Source organism: Manis pentadactyla, chromosome 8 (genome assembly GCF_030020395.1).
Source record: "Manis pentadactyla isolate mManPen7 chromosome 8, mManPen7.hap1, whole genome shotgun sequence".
In the NCBI taxonomy this organism is placed as follows: Eukaryota; Metazoa; Chordata; class Mammalia; order Pholidota; family Manidae; genus Manis; species Manis pentadactyla.
Window position 1 is genome coordinate 35,903,102 of NC_080026.1, and position 20,714 is coordinate 35,923,815.

General features: G+C 47.4%; 1 protein-coding gene across 5 annotated transcripts in view; it reads right to left on the minus strand.

Moving 5' to 3' along the window:
- The window catches only part of MGAT5 (alpha-1,6-mannosylglycoprotein 6-beta-N-acetylglucosaminyltransferase), a 335,878-nt gene that overhangs the window by 30,480 nt on the left and 284,684 nt on the right, over positions 1-20,714 (minus strand). For all 5 annotated transcript variants that reach the window (XM_057505663.1, XM_057505664.1, XM_036886669.2 and 2 more), the window contains 2 exons: positions 9,563-9,712; positions 280-426 (listed from right to left, as the gene is read on the minus strand). In XM_057505663.1, the coding sequence (XP_057361646.1) occupies positions 280-426; positions 9,563-9,712 (297 nt within the window). The remainder of the gene's footprint in view (positions 1-279; positions 427-9,562; positions 9,713-20,714) is intronic.

Below are 20,714 nucleotides of genomic sequence, written 5' to 3' on the forward strand. Positions count from 1 at the left end.
ATCCTGGAGAGTAGGTTCTTCAAAAATACCTGCTACTGGTGATTTTCTTATTCCATAAACTCTAAACATTCAGAAAATCAGACTTTGGCTAATCAGAAGGTCAGAGATGTCTGTCTGAATTAAGATAGAGTTCGTGTAGAGTGAAAAGATCGCACGCTTTGTAGAGGGGTGGGAATAATATCTACCGTCCAAGGCTATGAGGTTTCAATGGGCTCCTAGCACTTGATAAATAGCTATTATCATACTGTTGAAAGTAGAATGACTTTTACAGATGCTTACCTCTCTCAGAGTTGGCTTGCCAATGAAAAAGTCTGTATTTTTGCTGCTTTTGGGTGGGTTGAACTTGGGATTCAGAAAAGCACACCCGTTTGCAATGGCCTCCAGGGGAGCTGGGCCCTCATAAGGAAACCCAAGTCCAACAAACAACTGTAAGACAGAAAAGCACACCATTTGTAAACAGTCAGTCAGGCCTGGTGTCCCTGGCTCATGGGGGCTATTCCATGCTCCACTCCCACATGGAACCTCAGAGATTCTGGAAGGTCCCCAGGCCCCGGGGAGTCGGTAAAGAGAAGTCAGCTTATATCAGGATCTGAAAAACATGAGCAGGGCCCTCCACAGGCTCGTGAAGCCACTCAGCTCACCATGTTCTCCTTCGCTAAAACAGCCAAGTGGTCAGTGTTGGGAGGCAGTTGGTGGAGTAGGGAGGTAAGGTTATTAAAAGAATAAAAACACAACAAAAACCAAGGCCCAACAATAATCTTTCTGTAACTCACTGGGAGACACGACTGGAAAAACACTTGCTTAACTAAACAGAAGGTTTCTTCATTGAACTGAAGGAACAACAGGCCCTTTCAGTGGTGCTGGGTGGAGGGACAGAAAGGTCACTTGGCAGTTTGATTACAGTTCAAATGGGGCTGCTTTAAAATGATGGTATGTCAGTAAACACAGGTCTTCAGAGTGGTGTTTTCACTGGGGGACACCAACATCCTGGTTTCCACTTTCCTCTCAAGGTGGGGAGAGTGGCTGAATGGGCAGGGCTGCTGTCCCCTCCAGGAAGCAAACCATGCCTTTTCTCCAAGGCAGACAATAGATGGCAGCAAAAACATACTCAGAGTCGTCCTAGCACCCTAGCTGAGAGCTGCCGGGACAAAGGGGACTCACTGCGGTTCAGTGGCACTGGTTCCTCAGTCCAAAAAAAGAAACATCTCATAAAAATAATACCTCCCTGTTCCCCCATCACCTAGAGCTGGAGGGCGGTGGGTCACTGACGGGCAGGCTTGGTGAGCTGTGAGCACTCCACACCCACATCAAGAAGCTAATTCTGAAATCGCTCCAGTCTCCAGGGGTACATCAAATGACAAAGGATAACTGGGCCCCAGGGCACCAGTGGAGGAATACCCACAGCCAGGCCCCCCCTAGTGAAGGATACTGCTGAACGCTGTGTGGCTACATGCTTGATTCTCCTCTCCCTAGGCCCCCTCTCCCCGGCACTCCTGTCCATTGCTGCTTTAATTGAATGATTATTTAGAATGGCTCTGTCTAGAGTACCCCGGGACCAAGCTGCTCGGTTCCCTGGGCAACACTGGAAGATGCAGAATGTACGTGCTAGGCATGCAATTCCAGGACTAAATGCTGTGCATGGCCCACGCTGGACATATTGGAGGCTGTATAGCCCCCATGGGGAGTTTTCTGGGGCAAGACACTAAAATTCCAGGTTTTCGGGATAGATTCCCAATCCTATAACTGGATATTCTTTTGTATAGAACAGAATATTTTACCTTTTTGTTGTTTTGGAGGAATAACCTTTGATTTCCTATAAACCTTGGGATGACTGACTACAAGGTCAGGGATGTCCATGGGGGTGGCTGGGGAGGAGGGAAGCATCGCGGGCCCAGCAGAGCTCCCACAGCTGGCTTTGACGGTTCCCCAGGGGCAGAACCACTGGACACATGGGGGCGAGGGAAAACGTGGCAGCAGGAGCCTGGAAACTGTACGGTATAAGGGACATCTTCACCACCATTTGGAGGCCTGCTTCTGGAACTTATTCTTAGTATGTTGCTAACAGGTGTGAGATTATCAGAGAACATATGTGTATAGGGTGTGACTTGAGCATGTAGCTCAAGGATAGTGTGTGTGTGTGTGTGTGTGTGTGTGTGTGTATGTGACAGCATCAGAAGAAATGGAAGGAAAGAGTGGGAAGAACTCATCCCAGACATCCCAGCTTCAACCAACAGGGAGAATCCAGGGTTACCATTCCTGAGGCTATTGGGCTCCATGATCTGCCTTTCCCATCAGATTTTGGGGAGGATGTGCCAGCTCTCCTGGGGAAAGATGACCTCTATCAGGCCGTGGTTGGGTGCAGGAAAGCACAGGGCTCCCAGATCCTTTTGACTGTGACAGGAAAGTTGCTGGAAGATGCAGACAGGGGTCTGCAGGGATTAAACCAGAGACCTGGGGCTCACAGTGTCTCCTGACCTCTGCAAATCAGGGTCTGCCATGAAGTGCTGATACCCTCCATCAACTCTAAACTGCAAAGAAGAACTTTGGAGGAAATGCAGGAAGCACAAGGGTGGTCTATTTAAATGGAAAATCCTGGAAAAAAATTTAATTAGCTCATTCATACCAACCAATTTGAACCCATTAATTAAAAGGATTTGAGGCTGTTGCTTAATGGACTTGAATGTGACCTAAGTTTAATTATATCTGAATAACAATTTGCACCATTTCTTCTGCCCTGCTGGCATTGGAATATTTCAGTACACATAAAATAAACACTTTGGGCTAACTCTCCGAAGCCTCACAGTTTTAGAATGAAGCTTAAAAACTACCACACAATTTCTTGGCAATGAGTTTTCTCGTCACACTAATTAGGATTTCAGGAAATGCATTACTTGGAAACACCAAAATAACGGTTCTTTGTCACTTCTGTCAATAAGCAATTTTTTCTTGCTTCCTGTGTACTCATTACCTGTGACATTATAACAGTAGATGTATTAAGGTCAAATAGCACACTTGAGGTCTGAATGACAACAGGGTAGATCAGAGTTCATCACCCCCAAAGGGCATTCTGCAAACTTGTGAGTTTGCACGGCCTTGACACACTGGTGCCTTAACCATGAGGGTCCCCCAACCCCTGTCATTCTGCCTGCTTACAGATTTCCTTAGCAGGGGGGTGAGAGATGGGACAAAAATGCATTCAAGTACAGAGGCAAAACCCTTCAGGAAGAAGCTGGGCATATTTTATTTATACCTCATCTGGCTTCAGAAGCCCAGAATCTAATGAGGATATTCTAGCCGACAGGACATCTCCATGGCTGCAGTTCCAGTTCCACTGATGAGCATGCCTAAGCAGAGGGATTTCATGCTTGAAAATTAAGTTTTTGAGCTAATACTGAGCAAGAGAACAGATGTAGCACTATATGTTTTATTTGCGGCACAGGACTGGGACAGTTCTACACTATGGTTTTTATTCTGTATAAAAGGAGAAATGAAGTTTTTAACCCCCTAAGTGGAGGAGTTAACACAGAATTCTCTAAATGTGAACAAAGGTAGTCCTTAGGAAGGCTCCTTGGATTTGGTCAGGTTCCAGTCACTCTTGATGGGGAACATCAAGGACAATCCAAAATAGGAGACACACACTAGACGCACATTTTTTAAATTTGCCAAGTTGGTGGGGTGGTCCAGGAGGGAGTCTGAGCAATGAATCAATCTCAGCTTAGCAAATATATAGTTGATTATTGGCACAAATTTATCAGGACAATGAGAAGATTATCAGCGGTCTCTGGAGTCAGGCAGACCAGTGTTCAATTCCTAGTTCTGTAACTGGGAAATCACTACATGCCTCTTTCTATGGATTATCTGAGGTCCATTTATGTTTTCTCTCTAGCTATAGGACTTTAGTCAAGGTAACATAAACTCTCTCAACTTGTCATTTCATGTGTTAGAATGGTAAAAGTAATAGTGTTTTATTTCATGAGGCTGCCGTGAAGATTAAATGAGATATTTCATGGAAAGGATGTATTCCAAGGGTTGGCATTTTGTAAATACTCACTAAACAGCAATCAAGTTCAAGTCTAGATCCAGTTCACATAGCTGCGTATCTGTGACGTTGTATTATTTAGCTGGAGCTTAGGTGTGCGGGAGTTGTGGTGGTGGGTTTTTACAAAATGCTCAGCACCTGCATCTGTATTAACAAGTTCTGTTTCATGAAGTATCTGGACTACTAAAAGGGAGGGAGAGCCATCCAAAGAGAGAGGGGACGGGGCTTACAGTGACTGCCCCATGGAAAGGCCAGTCCCATGAGCCATAGGCTATTGTTGTGCTTTACTTGTTAATTTGTCATCCAATGGTCAGGAGTCATCACATTTCTGTAATAGGTATGCCTTTTCCGTCTTTACAAGGCAGCCACACAATGGCTGGGTTTGAAGAACATTTCCTTTCCTGAGAGGCAATGCTTTAACGTAGCCCAAAGGGTCCCACTCTGGACATCTGTCTTCCCTTCTGCAGCTGATGCTGAAGGAAGAGACAAGTGGCCAAAATATCTCCCCTACAGGTTAGGTTACCCCATCTCATGGGCTCGTAAGCCCCTAATCTATACTGCCAGAGGAGTCTCTCATAGAGAGCTCGAGGGGTGAAGGAGACAAAGATGCCTGTCAAGCGTGTTTAAGTGCCCGAAGTTTGTCAAAGTTGGCTGCTAAATCAAAGGCCATCTCCTGGAGACCAGCTCATTGGAAAGACTCCTGGGCTCTGTCCAGTTACCTAAGTGACCTTCTAGAAACAAACAAAACACAAACAATGGTATCAAGACTGAAAGTTCCTGTACCAAATTCTTGGCACAAAATCAAATGCATTACAATTTACATTGCAAATGCATTAACTCGGAGATGGGGGAGTGAGAATATCTGAATAAATTTAAAACTGTACATACTGACCATCTTCAGTCATGCTATTGTGAATGTTTACCATTAAAAGGCAGATCAGGGGTCACCCGTTGGAGGAGCCTTCCCTGCCCACTCTCTCTCACCCAAATTCTGCTCCAGGCTGACCCTGGGGTTTTCACAGTGAGGTGGCACAAGGCCCCAGGCATTAGGGGAGTTTGGTGATGAGGTGGTAATTCATGGAAAAGGCTTAGCATGGGAAGGAGTAGAGAAAACGGCTGTTACTGTTGTAAAAATGCTGTGGCTGTGGGCACCACAAGAACACAAATGTGCTGTGTTAAACGTGACTGATGACTAGCTCCCGTCCCCCATAGCAGCTCACCTGCTAGTTCATTGACTTCCTAAGTCACAGTGCAACATCTACACACCTGGGTGGTTGAGCCTGCCTACAGCATCACAGTGGGGTTTTAAGTTGGTGTCATTAATTTTTATTATTATTTCCACCTATTTACCTTCCACATTGTTGTAATTACCCACTTACCTGTTTGTCTCCTCTACCACACCTGTGTACTCCTTGGGAGCAAAACTGCCCTCCCTGTACCAAAAATGTCTAGAATAAGGCCTGGGATATATTCAGTACCTAATACAAGTTTGCCAGGTACCTAAGCAAAAGAGTAAATACCAATAGATTACATCTTCCCAGCAACCACAGGTCTCTCTGAGGAGATGGTGACCGTTTCTGTGTGTACTTGTGTGTGGGATGGGCTCTGAAGTCTGAGAGGTTACTAACTCTTCTCTCCATACACTTGTCCTTCTACATACATATGTGGGAAGGGAGAGGGGAGGGCAATGCATGTAAATGTGGACTCTTCCCATCTAGGTGGAATGGGAATGAGCTCAGGTGCTGGTCACTGGGACGAGGGCTGCTTGGCTGCCTGGGACAAATACCTCAGCATCTGAGACAGCAATGGAAGACGGACTGCTTCCTCGGAAATCAGGCCTCTGGGCTCCGTCTCGCAGAGCCAGACGTGAGCAAGAGCCTGGAGAGGCAGGCACGGAGTATCAGAAGGATGGTGTCCCTTGCTGGGGAGATTCTGGGGATCTGGGTGCATGATTCATGTGAAAAGCAAGAAATCACTCCGAGGGTCATGGCCCCCTTATCCCCGATGCTGATGGATTTCATCCTGATTCCATTCTTCATCTTTATCCAATCATCTGAAGGCCTTCAACAAGCCAGGCACTTCCTAGGCGCTGAGAATGTAGCCGTGACCAGGACAAGCAGAGTCCCTCTGCCGTCAGGGAGCTGAGGGCGTCCGGCCCACTGGTGGGGGCTGCTTCAAGGCCTGGGTTTCTGAAAGAGGCTCTGCCACCACATCTGAGCCCATGCAAAGGGCTACAGCTGACTATGAGGAGGGGACGGAACAGGGACCGCGCACACGCAGTTCATCTTCCAACCCTGCCTGGGCTTCTAGATGAGCCGACAGGTAAGCTGGAGAGCAGACGGGGTAGGGAACCCGGGTTTCCTGAGCCACCACATGCTCGTGGGGGAGGATGGGAGGCTCAGGTAGAGAAGGGGGGTGGCAATAGCCTGAGCAGCGGCAGCTTCTTCCCTGGTTTTCCACAGCCAGGATTTGTTCTCAGTTTTACTGTACAAAGGGAGGCCCCTGTTCTCATTCCAAATGTTCCTCCAACCTAGGATGCGAATGCCCCACTCCACCAGGACCCTCCCACGGTAAGACTGGGGAGGTGGGCATGACGAGGTTAGAATTAGGAAGAACAAAGAGATCACATTATAAGAGATGGACATTTAATCTAAACATAAAACATGCCACCCCAGCCAGTCCTGATCTGCTGGCTGAAGCTGCATCCCTAGAGTTTCCTGGACTGACTGACTTGTCTATAGTCCTCTGATAAATAATTGATTCATCTAAATTTATATGCCTATTAGAATCTTCCAGATTCAACAACTCCCCAGCTCTTTTAGCCCCAATTTTAGTGCTATACTGAATTTCTCCTGTCTTTAGAGGCTCCCTGCAGCTGGAGCCTGCTAATGACACCTGGGCCCCTAATGGCATGTCAGGACAAAATTCTGCTGAGCCAAGGGTTTGTGGGGCTTGGTGCAGAGATTCAGAGATGGCTCATAAAGAAAAACAATGAGTCAGAAGCTGATTAAGCATCAATCATTTCAATATGTCTCTAACCCCAAGGAGCACCAGGCTTGCCTCTCTCTGGTGAGGAGTCTGTGGAGTCTGAGAATCCCATTCATTCCACAGACATTTGCTTCTCTGCATCTCCAGTTCTCCACTTTCAACATGGATTGGAATAAATCACTTTTAAATTGCTCAGAGACACAGAGGAAGGAGTTAGAGGTAGAACAGGTTATAGATGCAAAGCCCGAGTGGTCTTTAGTGTCATTATTTTAAAGCCCAAGATTCATTCATTTTAGTGCCTGCTGCTGTGTTCTGGGTTTAAGGGGAGTCTCAGCAATCCACTGCCTCATTTTCATCATATTTGCCAACTATTTTAGCCATAATTCCACTCGGGGTACTTTAATATATTCCAGTCAGATGAACAGGAAATACAAAATGGGATCAGTGACATCCTCTGAAGGTACCAGTTTTTCAAGGCAAAATACATGCCCCTTACGCTCAACATTCAAGCTGTCGTCCTTGGCTGTCAGGCAATCTCTGACACTGTGGCCTGGGCCTCTTTTCCTCTCCTAGACATCAGGGACCTACTTGCCATTCTCAGACAGGGTAAGTGAATGGTAGGTAAGTAAGGGTTCTTTTAAAATTTGCAAGGCTGAGTACGACGTTCACAAGGTGGGTTAATGGAAGTGCGGGAGACAGTAATGACATGCTGCTGAAAACCAGCGCTGCCAAGTGTAATTTTAAAGGAGCTCGAGCTTTCTCCACAGTCTGATGTGGAGAAAAGTAAAATGAGGCAAATGGCAAACAGACTAAGGAATCTGGCACTCTCAACGACTCTCAAATGTCATCCTGAGAGAGACGGTGTGTGGGGAGCCAACAGCGCTAAGTGGGGCATGAACTTCACTCCTGAATTGCCACCAACAGTCATCAGACTACAGATGAGACCTTGTGAAGACAAAAAATCTTAATTAAAACAAACCGGATCTTTGGCCAAGGATATAAATAATTTATCAAGCTCTTTTCCTTATGGCATCACACAAATGACCTGGAGACACAAATGATAAAATGCGTTTACATACAGAGAAACTGAGACAGAAAGGCGCTGCATATTCTTTTGACTGGGTGTTTATTCACGAGGCTGGTGCATGGAAAGCCTAGCAGAGTTTTAATATGCAATACAAAAATCCTGAGTTAGGGCCACCTCCAAGACAAGCCGAGTGACTGCGGACAAGGCACATGCTCCAGTGTGTGTCCTCATGTTTACAATTAAGCTAATGATGGTGCCTGCCCTGATACCTCTCCAGGCTGCTCTGAGAATTAAACAGGACACAGATGTGAACACAATTTCCACAACCCAAGTATCACGTAATGATTAGAGATCACTCTTAAGCCACAGAAATTCACACACTCAGCTTGTCTCTCCCACCTTGGAGACAAAAACACAGTCAGTCAGGGACCCAAGCAGAAAAATTCACTATTGATAAGCTTCCCTACACTTTGGGAAAGCCTAAGACAGATGGTGCTTATTTTCCTTACTTTTGTATCCCTTGTACAATGCCTGGCACATAGCAACTACTCAATAAGTATTTGCAATATTCATAAATAAGAGAGTGTTACTAAGCATGAGGGAATATACCTAATACATTCAAATGCCAACTGACCCTTCAAGGCCAAATTCTGGTCTACTGGCAAGTCCTCTAACTGCACGATACTTCCATGGCAGAATTACAGACACTGCGTGGATCTCCCCACAGTGTCAAACCACACATTCACCATGTCACTAACACGGTCCCCCATGGGTGGCTCCCCAGCTACCTACAGTGCATGGTCTGAACTGTCTACTATGTCTGTGGCAACTGGACATCTCAGCGACTTGTCTGATTTTATCCTCCATGATTCCCCAGGACTTGGACTACATGGTTGGTTTCTGGCTCGCTCCTGAATGTGTCATCTCCATCAACACCATCTGACTCTTCCTCCTGGTTGTCTGAATGCCAAATGCACCCACACCCCACTCATCTTTCATCTCTCCCATCTTTCATGATACATTCATTCCCTGCTCCTTGGGCCCAAAGAGACTTTTCCCTCTTCCAAACATCTGAACATCTTCAGTGTCCAGTGTAAACTTTTTGAATGAGGAGGTGCAAGGAAAAGCTAGCTGGGGACCGAGTTCTTGATCAGAGGTGACTATGGAGGTGGAGGAGTTAGGCACCCCCGGCTTGCTGTGAAAGCTGCTGCTTTATCATCAGTCTGACCCTCAAGACAGAGCCTTCCTCTTCCTGGTGGCCACCGTACTCCCAGCCCCTTGCTTGACGCCAGGCAGAGTAGGTCCTCAGCAAATGTACTTCAAAATGTAGCAACCTCCTTCTACAATTCATATTTACACTGCAGTCTAGAAAACCACTGGCCAGACATGACCTAGAGAGCTACTGAAGCATTGAAAGGAAAGCATGAGAGATTCCGATTCCACTTTCAATGCCAACAAACCTGTAAACATCATCACTGATGAATTTTTATGGAACTACTAAAACTTACCTTGGTTTCTCGGAGAAGAAACTGCAGGTCCCGTCCACTGAGGATACCATGGTTTTTCACATAACTGGGGATATTTTTTGTGCTGGAGCCATAAACAGTTGCATGCACTTCCATGTATGTGTGAATAATGTCCAAGTAGATCTTCTTATTCTAAAGAGGGAAGAAAGAGAAGACATTTCTCTTTTCATTCTTGAAACAACCTGTCTCATAGCTAGAGGCCACAGAGACAGGAGTTCTTAAGACAGAGACTGCAGAAATTTGGCAGTCTAACTCCTAAAGTTTCTTTAGAAAGTAATCCAATCAGACTTTGAGGGCAAAATCAGTTACATTGCCACTGTACAGTTTTTCAAGAAGAAATATATATATAGCAACATATTACTGAATACCAATGAGAGCTCAAGGCCAATTGTTTTCTAGTGTTGTCCGCACTTAGTAAATTACCAGGGACCCAACACTTTGCTTTTGGCTCCTGCATAATGGGGGAGGAAGTTTGGGGAAAGAAAGCCCAGAGAAGGCAGTCAGCTGGACTGGAATATTTGTCCAGAGATGCTAAGCTGTCCCTGAGGAATACAAACATCCCTGGCTCTTGCCACTATTTCTAGTGGTGATTAATGCATGTTGTCAGAACTGGATCCCACCTAATTCAGATCATAGAGAGATGAGATTTTCCCACAATATACACTGATTGACTTAGCAGCTGGAGAGAGAATGAGCATATCCAGGTAGACAAAAGTGGAAAAAAGATTAAATGTAAACTCTGATGAACCCTGAAACATTCGAAAGTAGTTTTATTTTTATTAGAAGTGAAACAAACCTCTTTTTTGTACTAAATTTTGAGGCATATTTTCTAAATCAAAGCCACCTGTGAAGCGGAAGCAAGCTTACTTTCCCTTCTCGCATTTCCGTGTGACTAATTTGCACAAACTGGATTTTGTAGATTGCTTTCAATTTTTTTTTTTGGTGGAAATCTGAAAGATTCAAGTTCCATAATGTTTTCCAGTTGTACAGAAGTGGGACAAGGTTTTCCCATTCTAAGCTTGCTTTCACACACACTCCAGGAAAATGTAATAATAGGCAGTTTGGTGACTCAAGATCGCAAGGGACACGGGTGTGGCGTCAGCAGCCACAGAGCACAGAGTAGGGGAAGGGGGCTCTGGTGAGGGGGCCGCAGCACCTCTCGGGTGCCAGGGATACCCTCATAGCATCATGAGCTGAGTTCAGGACCTGGCCTCTGTTAGTCACTGTCCTGGTAGAGAATATTACAAAGGGCCCTGCAACTTTGGGAGATACATGTTTCAAATTGTGTATCAGAAGTCCTCACGACTGGAAAAACAATACAGTCCACATTCTCCATTCTATGTACCAGGATGATATTGTTCAGAATCAACTGAGTCCATCCCTGCATCCTAACATATGAATAAAATAGACACTTGGACTGAGAATGTAATTTCATGCCATGTTTGGTGTGGCTGGATGATGCCAAATCCATTATTTTAGAGGTGTCTACTTGAAATTAGTGCACATGTGACCAGGAAGTTTATAACCATGGCTTCCCATCCACAGCTTAAGCCAATTATAAGATCACCTCCACAGGGTAAGTTAATTTGAGGGGTTCTATGGCACAGTGCTTCGCTAGATGTACCCATAACCCCTGCCCACACATGCCCCCTCTCAGAGACCCCATCCCCATCCTCAGCCACCGGCACGCGGGCAGGAAATTCTGTGATGCTACCCCTGGCCAGGGCGACCAGCTCAGTGTGTGTTTGACCTGAGGAGGACACTGGCCAGCAGCCTGGGACAGCGTGGCCAGGCTCAAGGAGCTGAGCTGAGCCGTGAGACCCTCTCTTGGGAGCTCAGACTCCTGCACGGAGAGAGATTACTGCCAGATGGCTGTGGGCTACAAAAAGGTCATTCCGTATTGGAGTCTGGGCAACTATGGGCCAGAGACAAGTCCTGAGGAAGCCAGCTGCGAGGTGTGGGGTGGGCGTGGAGGTGGGGAGAGAACCAGGTAAGAGTTGAAAGAGGGGAGGAAAGGGGAGACAGGCACTTGGTAATGAGGGACCTTGAAAGTGACTGAGACCTAACGTCACCCCGCAGGCATGACAGGGGTAAAGGGGAGAGGAGGAGAGTGAGGGGGAGGTGGGGTGGGTGGAGGGGGGAGGAGGAGAAAAGGCAATGAGGGGAAAGTGAGAAAGCAAGCAGGGAGACACAGAGGAGAGAACACCAGGGCCGGAGCTGCTTCTGGGCCCCGCGGCATCTGCAGCTGTCCCCTAGCCCAAATTCCCCAGGTCTCCCCGGAGCCTTACAATAACAACAGCCGACTGCACTTCCCCACCCACATGTTCACTTGGGCTGCTCTGGCTGGACCCCTCTCAGAAGGCAGCCTGCCAGGGCATCCTTTGGGCTTTCACAGGGGCTGGGCAGGGGTGGGGGCAGGCACCCTTGCTTTAAGCGAAAGGAGACACTTCCCTGTGAAAAGCCAGCTGCTCGCTAGTGATGATGCACCAAAGGCCCCTGGACTAGGTCTGCAGTGAGTGACAAAGGAGAGCAGCGAAAGGCCACCTGGTTTCCGTCCTAGAGAGCACTGGCTGCAGACAGACCCAAGATAAGGATCCGGATCACATGCCTGGGAAGAGAACACTATATACGATACTCAGGTACTGCCATGAGCCCCGGAAAAGGTAGGGGCTCCTTGAAGCATAACAAGACGACAAGTTCATGCAATTTAAAGAAGTACATGCAGGGGTTAATAAAGTCTGTGAATGTAGTAACATTAAGGCTCAGTAAAGTCTTGGAAGTAGAAATTACCTCTAGAGAGGATTTATGCAATTTCATGAACGAGAAAATCACAGCAGGTTATTAAAGGAAAAAAAAATGTTTCGAACAGAACTCTAACCTTTGAAGTTGACATGACAACTAGGTGATTCCACCCAAGGCTCTTGTTGCCACTTGTTAGAGTTTGGTAGAAACTGTGTAAGGGTAAGTCATGCAATGGATTCCGGGTAAAGGTGACAGAGGAGCCACTCACACCTTCTGCCTCCCTTCCCGAAGTCGATGCTCACTGAATGCTAAAGGAACCCACAGAGCCAACTCCAGCTCTGTACCTTTGCCTGAATTTCGGGTGCAAATATCCAACTGCCTCCTGAACCTCTCCACCTGGATGTGCTGCATGCAATCCCAACACAATAGGTCAGAAAGGGAAGCCATCATTTTGCTTTTCCTGTGTGTTCCTCATCTTCAGAGACAGACATTATTCTGCACCAGAATCAAGCTTGCCATTGCACACATCAAATTAGTCACAAAGTCCTGTTGACTCTGCCTCCATAATACCAAATTTGTCTTCTCCTCTCCAGGTCTTGATCCTTACCTGGACTGCACCAGGATTAATACACCAGCATTGTAACAGATCTCTGTGGCTGAAAAAGGTGATGTGACTTGTCCACGGTTTCTATAAGCAGCAGCACTGGGACTGATGGCAAAAGTTTGTATGGCTTGGTTCTTTTTTAACGACACAAAGCAACACTAGGCAATATTATGCATATGGATAATCTTCTTACATACAGGCATTTGTGTTTAAGTACAAAAATATGCATGGGGATGACAGACACCAACTTGAAAATGATACGGATTACTGAGGAGGGAGGGAGGGTCTGGGAAAGTGAATGGAGCTTTAATGATACTTGGAGTATGTAATTTCTCTGCTTAATATTGCAAAATATTAATATCTATAAATCTGGGTGGTGGGTATATTCAGTATATTAGGCAATTAAAATAGAAAAAATTTCAATATTTGCGATCAAGAAAATACAGAAATGGGTCTGTAGGACTTCAAAGCTTCTGCCATTGCCACCACACTGGAAGGCTCAGTCCTTAACATGAGGAGGTTCAAAGGATCCATTTCTCTCTCCAATGAACAATGCTATGTTTTGTGTTTGAGAAAACGGGCACTAAAGTTTCTTAAATTAGCATGGCTCTGCCTGCCTTTTGCAACTCACGGGAAGGCCCAAAGTGGGTTGGTGGCTATGCTGGGTGAGGACATTTTCCAGCATGGCCCTCTCCTCCCTTATTTTAGACATTCTGGCCCAGGGTAAAGGTCACACCATGGAACTTGACTGCTTGTTGATCGAAGAACTGGATCCAGATCACTCCCTAGAAAATTTTTTCTCTCTGACCTAAGAGACCAAGGTCAAAGAAAATTGTCTACTCCTGAAACCCAGTCACTTACAAATTTGAAAGGCAATCAAAAGGAGTGTGGGGATGTTCTTTGGTGAATGGTAGCATTCTGAACTCTTGCCTGCAGTGGGTGCTATCCAGAGACACTCCTGCCTCCCAGTGTAGACACACACATCCCTTCTGCTGGACCCCAATTTTCCTCCTCCCCTCCTCCACATGGCACCTTATAACCTTCCAGGTTTGAAAAAAATAATTCTGTCGCTCTGCCCAGAGGTGGTTGGTCCATGGAGAGCACCTGGTAAGTGCTGAGCTGGGAGCATCCTCCCAGGAAGGGCTGAGTGGGTGTGGAAGATCAAGGCCTCTCCAGAGTCAAAGCAGGGAGCTGCAGAACTAGGTTGTGGAAACGAGCCCAGCGCCGCTGCACGGAGGCCGGGCTCCACGCAGAAAACTTAAATCCTCACACAGAGAAGGCCAATGCGAGAGCACACGGGTCCTGGCAGTGTCTCAGTCCACAGCTTGACTTGGCCCTGGTGGACCCCTGCCCTCCCCTGGGTCCCCAGAGTCAGCAGTCCCTGCTGTGGCCTGAGCTTGCAGCATCAGCATCTGCCATTTCAGCAGGAGGCCTGGCAAGCACACTTGTGATGGGGTCTCCATTTGGACCAACACGGATTTTTAATTATGTTTAAAGTAGTAGCTTCCACTCCCTTTCCCACAAGTACAGAAACTGGACTTGGTTCACTCCATGGTTTTACAAACATACACTGATTGATGCATCATATATTTTCCTTAAGAAACACAAGGCCAAAGAGTATGACTTGCCCAAAACTAGCCACAGAAGCCTGTTACTAACCACTACTGTGATGTAACTCCCCGAAAGGCTGGGATGGACTTAGGGACTCTAGTGAATGAAGATCTTCTGTACCCTGGCCGCCTCTGTTCACTCTGGCATCCACGCCCTCCTGCTGGAACTACTGTCGTCATCGCTGAGCTGAGCTCCTCGTCTGAGTGGGGACAGGACCTTATAAACCTTCTCAGATTCCCCTGATGCCTCCTGTTCTTCCTTTCTCAGTTGGTGCTCCCACAAGCCAGGCTGCCCTCCACCATCAGACTGGGAAGGACACCATGAGACGGGGGGCCCCCATTCCTTAACAGCACCCGAGAAGTACAAGGGCACTAGTTCCCTGTGAGGTGAACCAGAGTCTGTGAGAAGCAGAAAACAGGAGGAAGCAGGGCAAATAAATCTGCCCTTTCTCTCTTCCACAGACTGTGCTAAGGTACAGCTCCTCCTTGAAAACCTTCCAGGATCCAGAGCGCCCCGTGCCCACGCTGCCGTCTGTGTGACTCCCAGTGAGGCGGGAGCCAGCAGGTCATACACTCCATCACCTGACCTCACACCACTCCTCATGGCCTCAGTTCCCCTCGTCCTTCAGCTTACTGTCCTGGGCTTGCACCCTCTCCCCCTAAAACTAGTAATACTTGAATCTTTGCCTCAGGCTCCACTTTCTAGAGGCCCTGGGCTAAGACACTACTTCTGTACCCTCACCCCTTCAATCCACCCTCCTCAGTGCTACTAGTTTCCCAAACTGAAGATTTAATTCCCCTATATAAAGTCTTTAAAAGCTCCCTGTGGCAGAGAGACCACGTCAGCTGCACACACAGGACCTTCACAGTGTGGGCTCCGACAAGCTCTCCAGCTTGATCTCTGATGACTCCCTTTCCTCTTCTGCTTGAGGTCCACCTATGATGAACTTACTCCTCACTCCCAAACCCTCCTGCTCTTGGCATACGTCTGGCCTGCCCTGCCTTCATCTGGCGTGCCTTCCTCCCTCTCTTTCTCTCCCGGGTGGATTCCTTCCCCCTCATCCTTTACTAGTCTGCAGTCCTGCGCTCCCTCGGATCAAGTTAGCTGCTGCCTCCTCTGTGCCATTAACATAACTAATTAAACAAGTAGGCCATTAGACTAATGTGGCTCTGATGCTGTGGCAGCCCATGTAAGCTAAGCCTATAATGCATCAAGGTTACAAAATTAAACCAACCAGTCGCAAAACAGCCAACTAGGCTTTAAGCTAGAGCCAAACCTTCTTTGCTTCCACACCTTCTCTGTATAAGCATCCTGGCCTCTGTCCACAGAGTGGTCCTGACCATTTCTGGTTTGGTGCTGCCCGATTTGAATTGATTTTTGCTCAAATAAACTCTTCAAGTCTTGTAATATGCCTCAGTTTCTCTCTTAATACTGTCCTCCTGCTCTATGGACTATGCTGTCCCCGTGCATCCACCCTGTGGGACAGTGAACTTCTCAAGGGCAGGGCACTGCGGCTCAGCACATGCAGAGGTCTGGCGCAGAGTAGGTGGCTCAGTAAACACATACTGGCTGGACAAGAAAGCAAAAAGGATTCATGAGCCACAATGTGTTTATGGTCTCAGGGAAAAGATGGGTCCCAGGCAAGGTCCAGCTCCTTCAGAAAACCAGGGCCGGGGCCTGCCTCCCACCCGCCCACCTGCTTCAGGAGCCAAATGCTACCACAGAGCCTTCTTCCAGCAAATGAGCTTATGGTCCATGACTTTACCTAAGGGTGTATTTTAACGAAAAATAAAATAGGAGAGTTGTAAACCTTAAAAGGCGTATTTCATAGTTGATTCCTCTTTCCTTCAGCATAGCTCTCTTAGGAGTAAGGTTCTCTCTTAGGAATTGTGAGGTAAAAGGAAGGAAAAGAGGGAGACCAAAAGAAACTACATCTGCCTGTTCCTGAAGTCAAAAATTCAACAAGGAGAAAACATCTTTAATTCCAAGATTAGAAGTTCTAAAATGCAAATCCCTGTGAATTTCAGTAGCGAGGCAGGAACAATTTACATCACAGAGTAATTTCGACTTTGCAGTCCTTGGCTCATGTATGTCACCTAACCTCTCAAGGTAAAGGTGTGTGTTGGCTGGGGGTCCTCGCTGTGTCCCTCCCAGGCCTCTCAGGGCTCTGGAAGACCTGAGAAGCTAAGAGTCTCAAAGCCTGACTACCCTAAAACCTCCTCCCCAATCCTTGCCTCTCAAGGAGAAAGGACAGTGCTCAATAATTACAGTGGGAGCATTCAGGGAACCTTGTCTCCTTGCCTCCAAACTGGCCTGCGGGCAACAAAAAGAAGGGAATCTCCTTGCCTTTGCTGTACTGGGCTCTGCACTTATTTTTGACTAGACCTCTTCTGGAATAAATTATGATTCACCTAGGTCAGCGGGTGAAGAGTCGTATGTATGGCTGCACTCATGTATGATATGCATGGTTGGACAACCTCCCTTTGAGTCCAGAACAGAGGACAAAGAATAGATGAGGAGTGACAGGGAAGAATAGTCACAAGTGCTTTACTTGTCATTCTGCTGTTGGGTGAGATGAAAATTGTGGTCTTTGACCTACAGTAAAACACTGGGAGATTTCTCAGGCTAAATGGTAATGCGGAAGGAGCAACATGCCGGTTTTTGCAACTTGATGGATCTATAAGTAGGGGATAATATCACTTGCCAGTTAGACACCTTCTCTATGTGCTGAGCTAGAATTGAGCATGATAAAATGTATGTAAAGCTCTTTAGATATATACCCCCATTTTAAAATACATGGTGCTAATACTGCCCCCAAACCACAAAATGGGGCCAGCTAGAAAGGAGTTGCAAGATGGAGAGGCTTCACCTCACTGTCCACTCTGAACCGATGCCCATGCCCCATCCGATCTTTCAGTCTGAATGGGTTGGTGAGCAGTCTGCCTCCTCCTTTCCCAGCACTTTGAGGTTTCAGGGATTTCTTTGCCTGAGCACTGGAGCTCTCCTTCACTACTGAATAAAAATGCCTCTTATAGGACCCTGGGGACCTGCCAGCCAGTTTGTAAAAACAGGAAGCCCTTTGACATGACCTTCTTTCTCCTTTGAGAAGGACAGGAAGTCCTCAAAGTGCAAAGCTGGCTCCTGTCCCTGCCCAGTGGAGAGGCATCACTTATGGATGAGGAGGCCCCTTACCTACTCTCATTGCTGCAAGCTGTGAGCAAACAAAGCCCACTGGCTATGCTGCTGTGCTTAGAAAACAGGCTGAAAAGTTCAAAACAGACCTTTGCAACCCACCCCAGGTGTCACAATGGGAGCTTAGGAAACCAAGAGGCAACATAGAAGCTGCGTTTTTTATGCAGCCTCCACAGGGTCAGTGAATTGGGGATGGAACGGACTCAACCGTGCATCTCACCCATGCCTGAAAAATTGGAGGAGATGTCATCCTGAGGGGCTTTGGCCAGTGCCTGACAATCAGATGCTGTCTGAAGGCGAAGGAGACCCAGTCACTATGCAGTCCTGTCCTGTGCTCTCCAGGCAAGGAGCCCCCAGGGAAGGGGTTTGGAGCTGGCGCTGGGCACTGCCCCAGAAGAGCATCCCAGCCATACTGGTGGGGGTGGGTGATGCTGTGGACAGGGAGCTTCTCCCACCAATTAAACTGAGGCCCCAAAGGCCAGTCAACCCACAGCACTGAGTACCTCCCAAAGTGAGTGGCCAGCTCACCTCCCACACCCCCAGAGGGGGGCAGGCAGGCGATCCTTGGAGAGCTGTTGGCTGGTTCCCTGCTCTCCCTATCCAGGTAAAAAGGGCCTCCAGGGGACCAGACCACTTGGCTGAGTTGTGTGTGTATACCTGGGCATTTCTGGGGCACGCAGCATAAGCCAGACCCAAGCCTTGACATGCTGTCTGGCTGGCAATGGGCTGGGAGGATGCCCTGCAGGAGAAGCCCTGAGCAGAGCCTGGCTCCCAGAGTGTCCCAAAGGAATGGGTGACTGGTTCCCTGGTGCAGGTGTGCTCCATCCACGAGACCTCTCTCCCAAGGGCCCTAGAGGTGGGCTGCTGGTAACCAGCCCTGAACACATTCCTGCAGGTGAGTGATCCCTGGGAGGAGGGGGGACCCCAAGACCTGCAGCAGTCCTGCTAGAGAAAAGACCCCCTTTGGGCACCTACCTGCTGAGCCCAGGTAACACTAATACTAGATGGTGCCAGTTTTATCCATGCACGCGTTTTCCTGCCTGCTCCCCACTGTACCTGTGCAGGAACTATCAGCAGTCCCATCTGGGAGGTAGGGAGATGGTGGGGAGGGTAAGAAGATGACCACGTGTCCTGGCCACTTCAGGCTTCTCCGGCGAAGAAGTGCTTAGAATCGGGAGGGGAGGAGCTTAACTTAAAACCACGTTCAGAGTTGCCACTGTCAAACTAGAGTTGATACTTTCATTATTGTACTCAGGTTATTCTCGGAACTAAAAGTAACAGAAGGGCTTCCCCCCCTTGGCTATTACAGGACCTGCTCAAAATTGTATCCAAGGGGATGCCAAGACTAACTGTATAGTTCAAGGGAGTAAAAAGTTTCTTGCTTGAATTCAACAGTCCCACTCTTTCAACTTAACGGTTACATATATAAGGTGATTTCAGGTGGAATGTGGATAAAAAGTTTAGTTTTAATAGCTGTAAATCTATATGTAGCTTAGAAAAACATAAGTAACATATCCATGTGATTTAATGCTTATTAATCACTTACAGCAAAGCTAAAGTAATTATTGTACAAATGAATCTATTAAAAATATCAAGTAATTAAAACAGTCCAGGTGGGGTATGGATGTAACAAAAGTGTGGCTTTGGTGTGGATGACTTTGGTCTGGAAACCGATGCCTACAGTGTGTGGTAGAGGCCTCATTTCGCAGTGAGGACACTGAGGGGCAAGGAAGGGCCACATTTGGCCATGCCATCAAGCGCAGTGGCAAAAACATGGCCAGGGGACTCAAGGCCACTTCCTTATCAGACCACAGAAAAGGAGAAAGGCAAGGGGCACGGGGCAGCATGCTTCTGCGTGGCGAAAGCATGCACAGACAGGAGAGGTGGGGTGGGTGGGAGTGGTGAGAGTCCAGGGGGAAGAAGGTGGTCGGGCATTTTCACTTCATGTTGTCTCACTTTGCCAAAGCCCAGGAATGGAATGCTTCCTTGTGAACCACACTTCGTCAACTACATACCCCTCAAGAAATGCCCAGCAAGGAGTTCCTCCCCCCTGCACCCCCACCCCCGCCACCCCGCCGTCTAACCTGGAATGACCTTCTCCCCTGTGAATCTTTCCAGCTACCCGAAGAAAGCCTCTTTCTTGGGTGAGACTAGGCAGGGCTGTTCAGAGTGAGCTGTTTGGGAGGCAGGAGGCTTGGTACAAGCTTAGCTTCCCTGGAACTGCCTGGACAAGCCTGGCAACCTACTACACCTTCTGTGACTTCAAGTTTTATCAGTTGTAAAATGAGGGGCTTGATGATCTGAAGGTCCTGAAAGCCCACAAGTCCATGTTTTTGAAGTGTAAAACTTCAAGGACCTCCTCTCTGCCTTCCCAAGTGCTACACCCATTCGTCTGCAAAGAAAAGGAGGTGTAGTGGTTGCTGCTGGCCACCCAGGTTCCCTTTCCCAGCAACTCACCCATCCCTGGGTGTTACCTTCACAGCTGCCCTTATGCAGAGGACTGCCCTCCACGGAGGGGCGTCAATGCCTGACCACCAGGAGGTTCTAGCTCTGCAACAATTCATTCTCCACCTCCACTTCCCCAAAGAGTCAGACTGAGGCTGGCCTCCAACTCACTTTACACCCAAAGGGGATCATTTGTTAACACCCCTTCCTGTAGGTCAGAGACTATTGTCAGTAATAACCATGACATAAAATGAACAGCAATGATCAGAAAAGTAAACAGTGAACTTTTTCTTTTCTGAACTTTGTATACATAATTATGTCAATAAAGAATAAAAGTACCTCCGTATGAAAACAGAAAGGTTGATTAATACCTTTTAATCACTTAAATGTATTTTTCTACAAAAGGGAAAATATATTATCTCTGTAATGGTCTCTTTCAGTAATGAATAATAACATTATATCTTCTATTTTCAGGTGGTAACTTCTATAGATCTGACACTGACTCCAAAGGCAACACTCTTCCTGTATTCACGTTAGTGG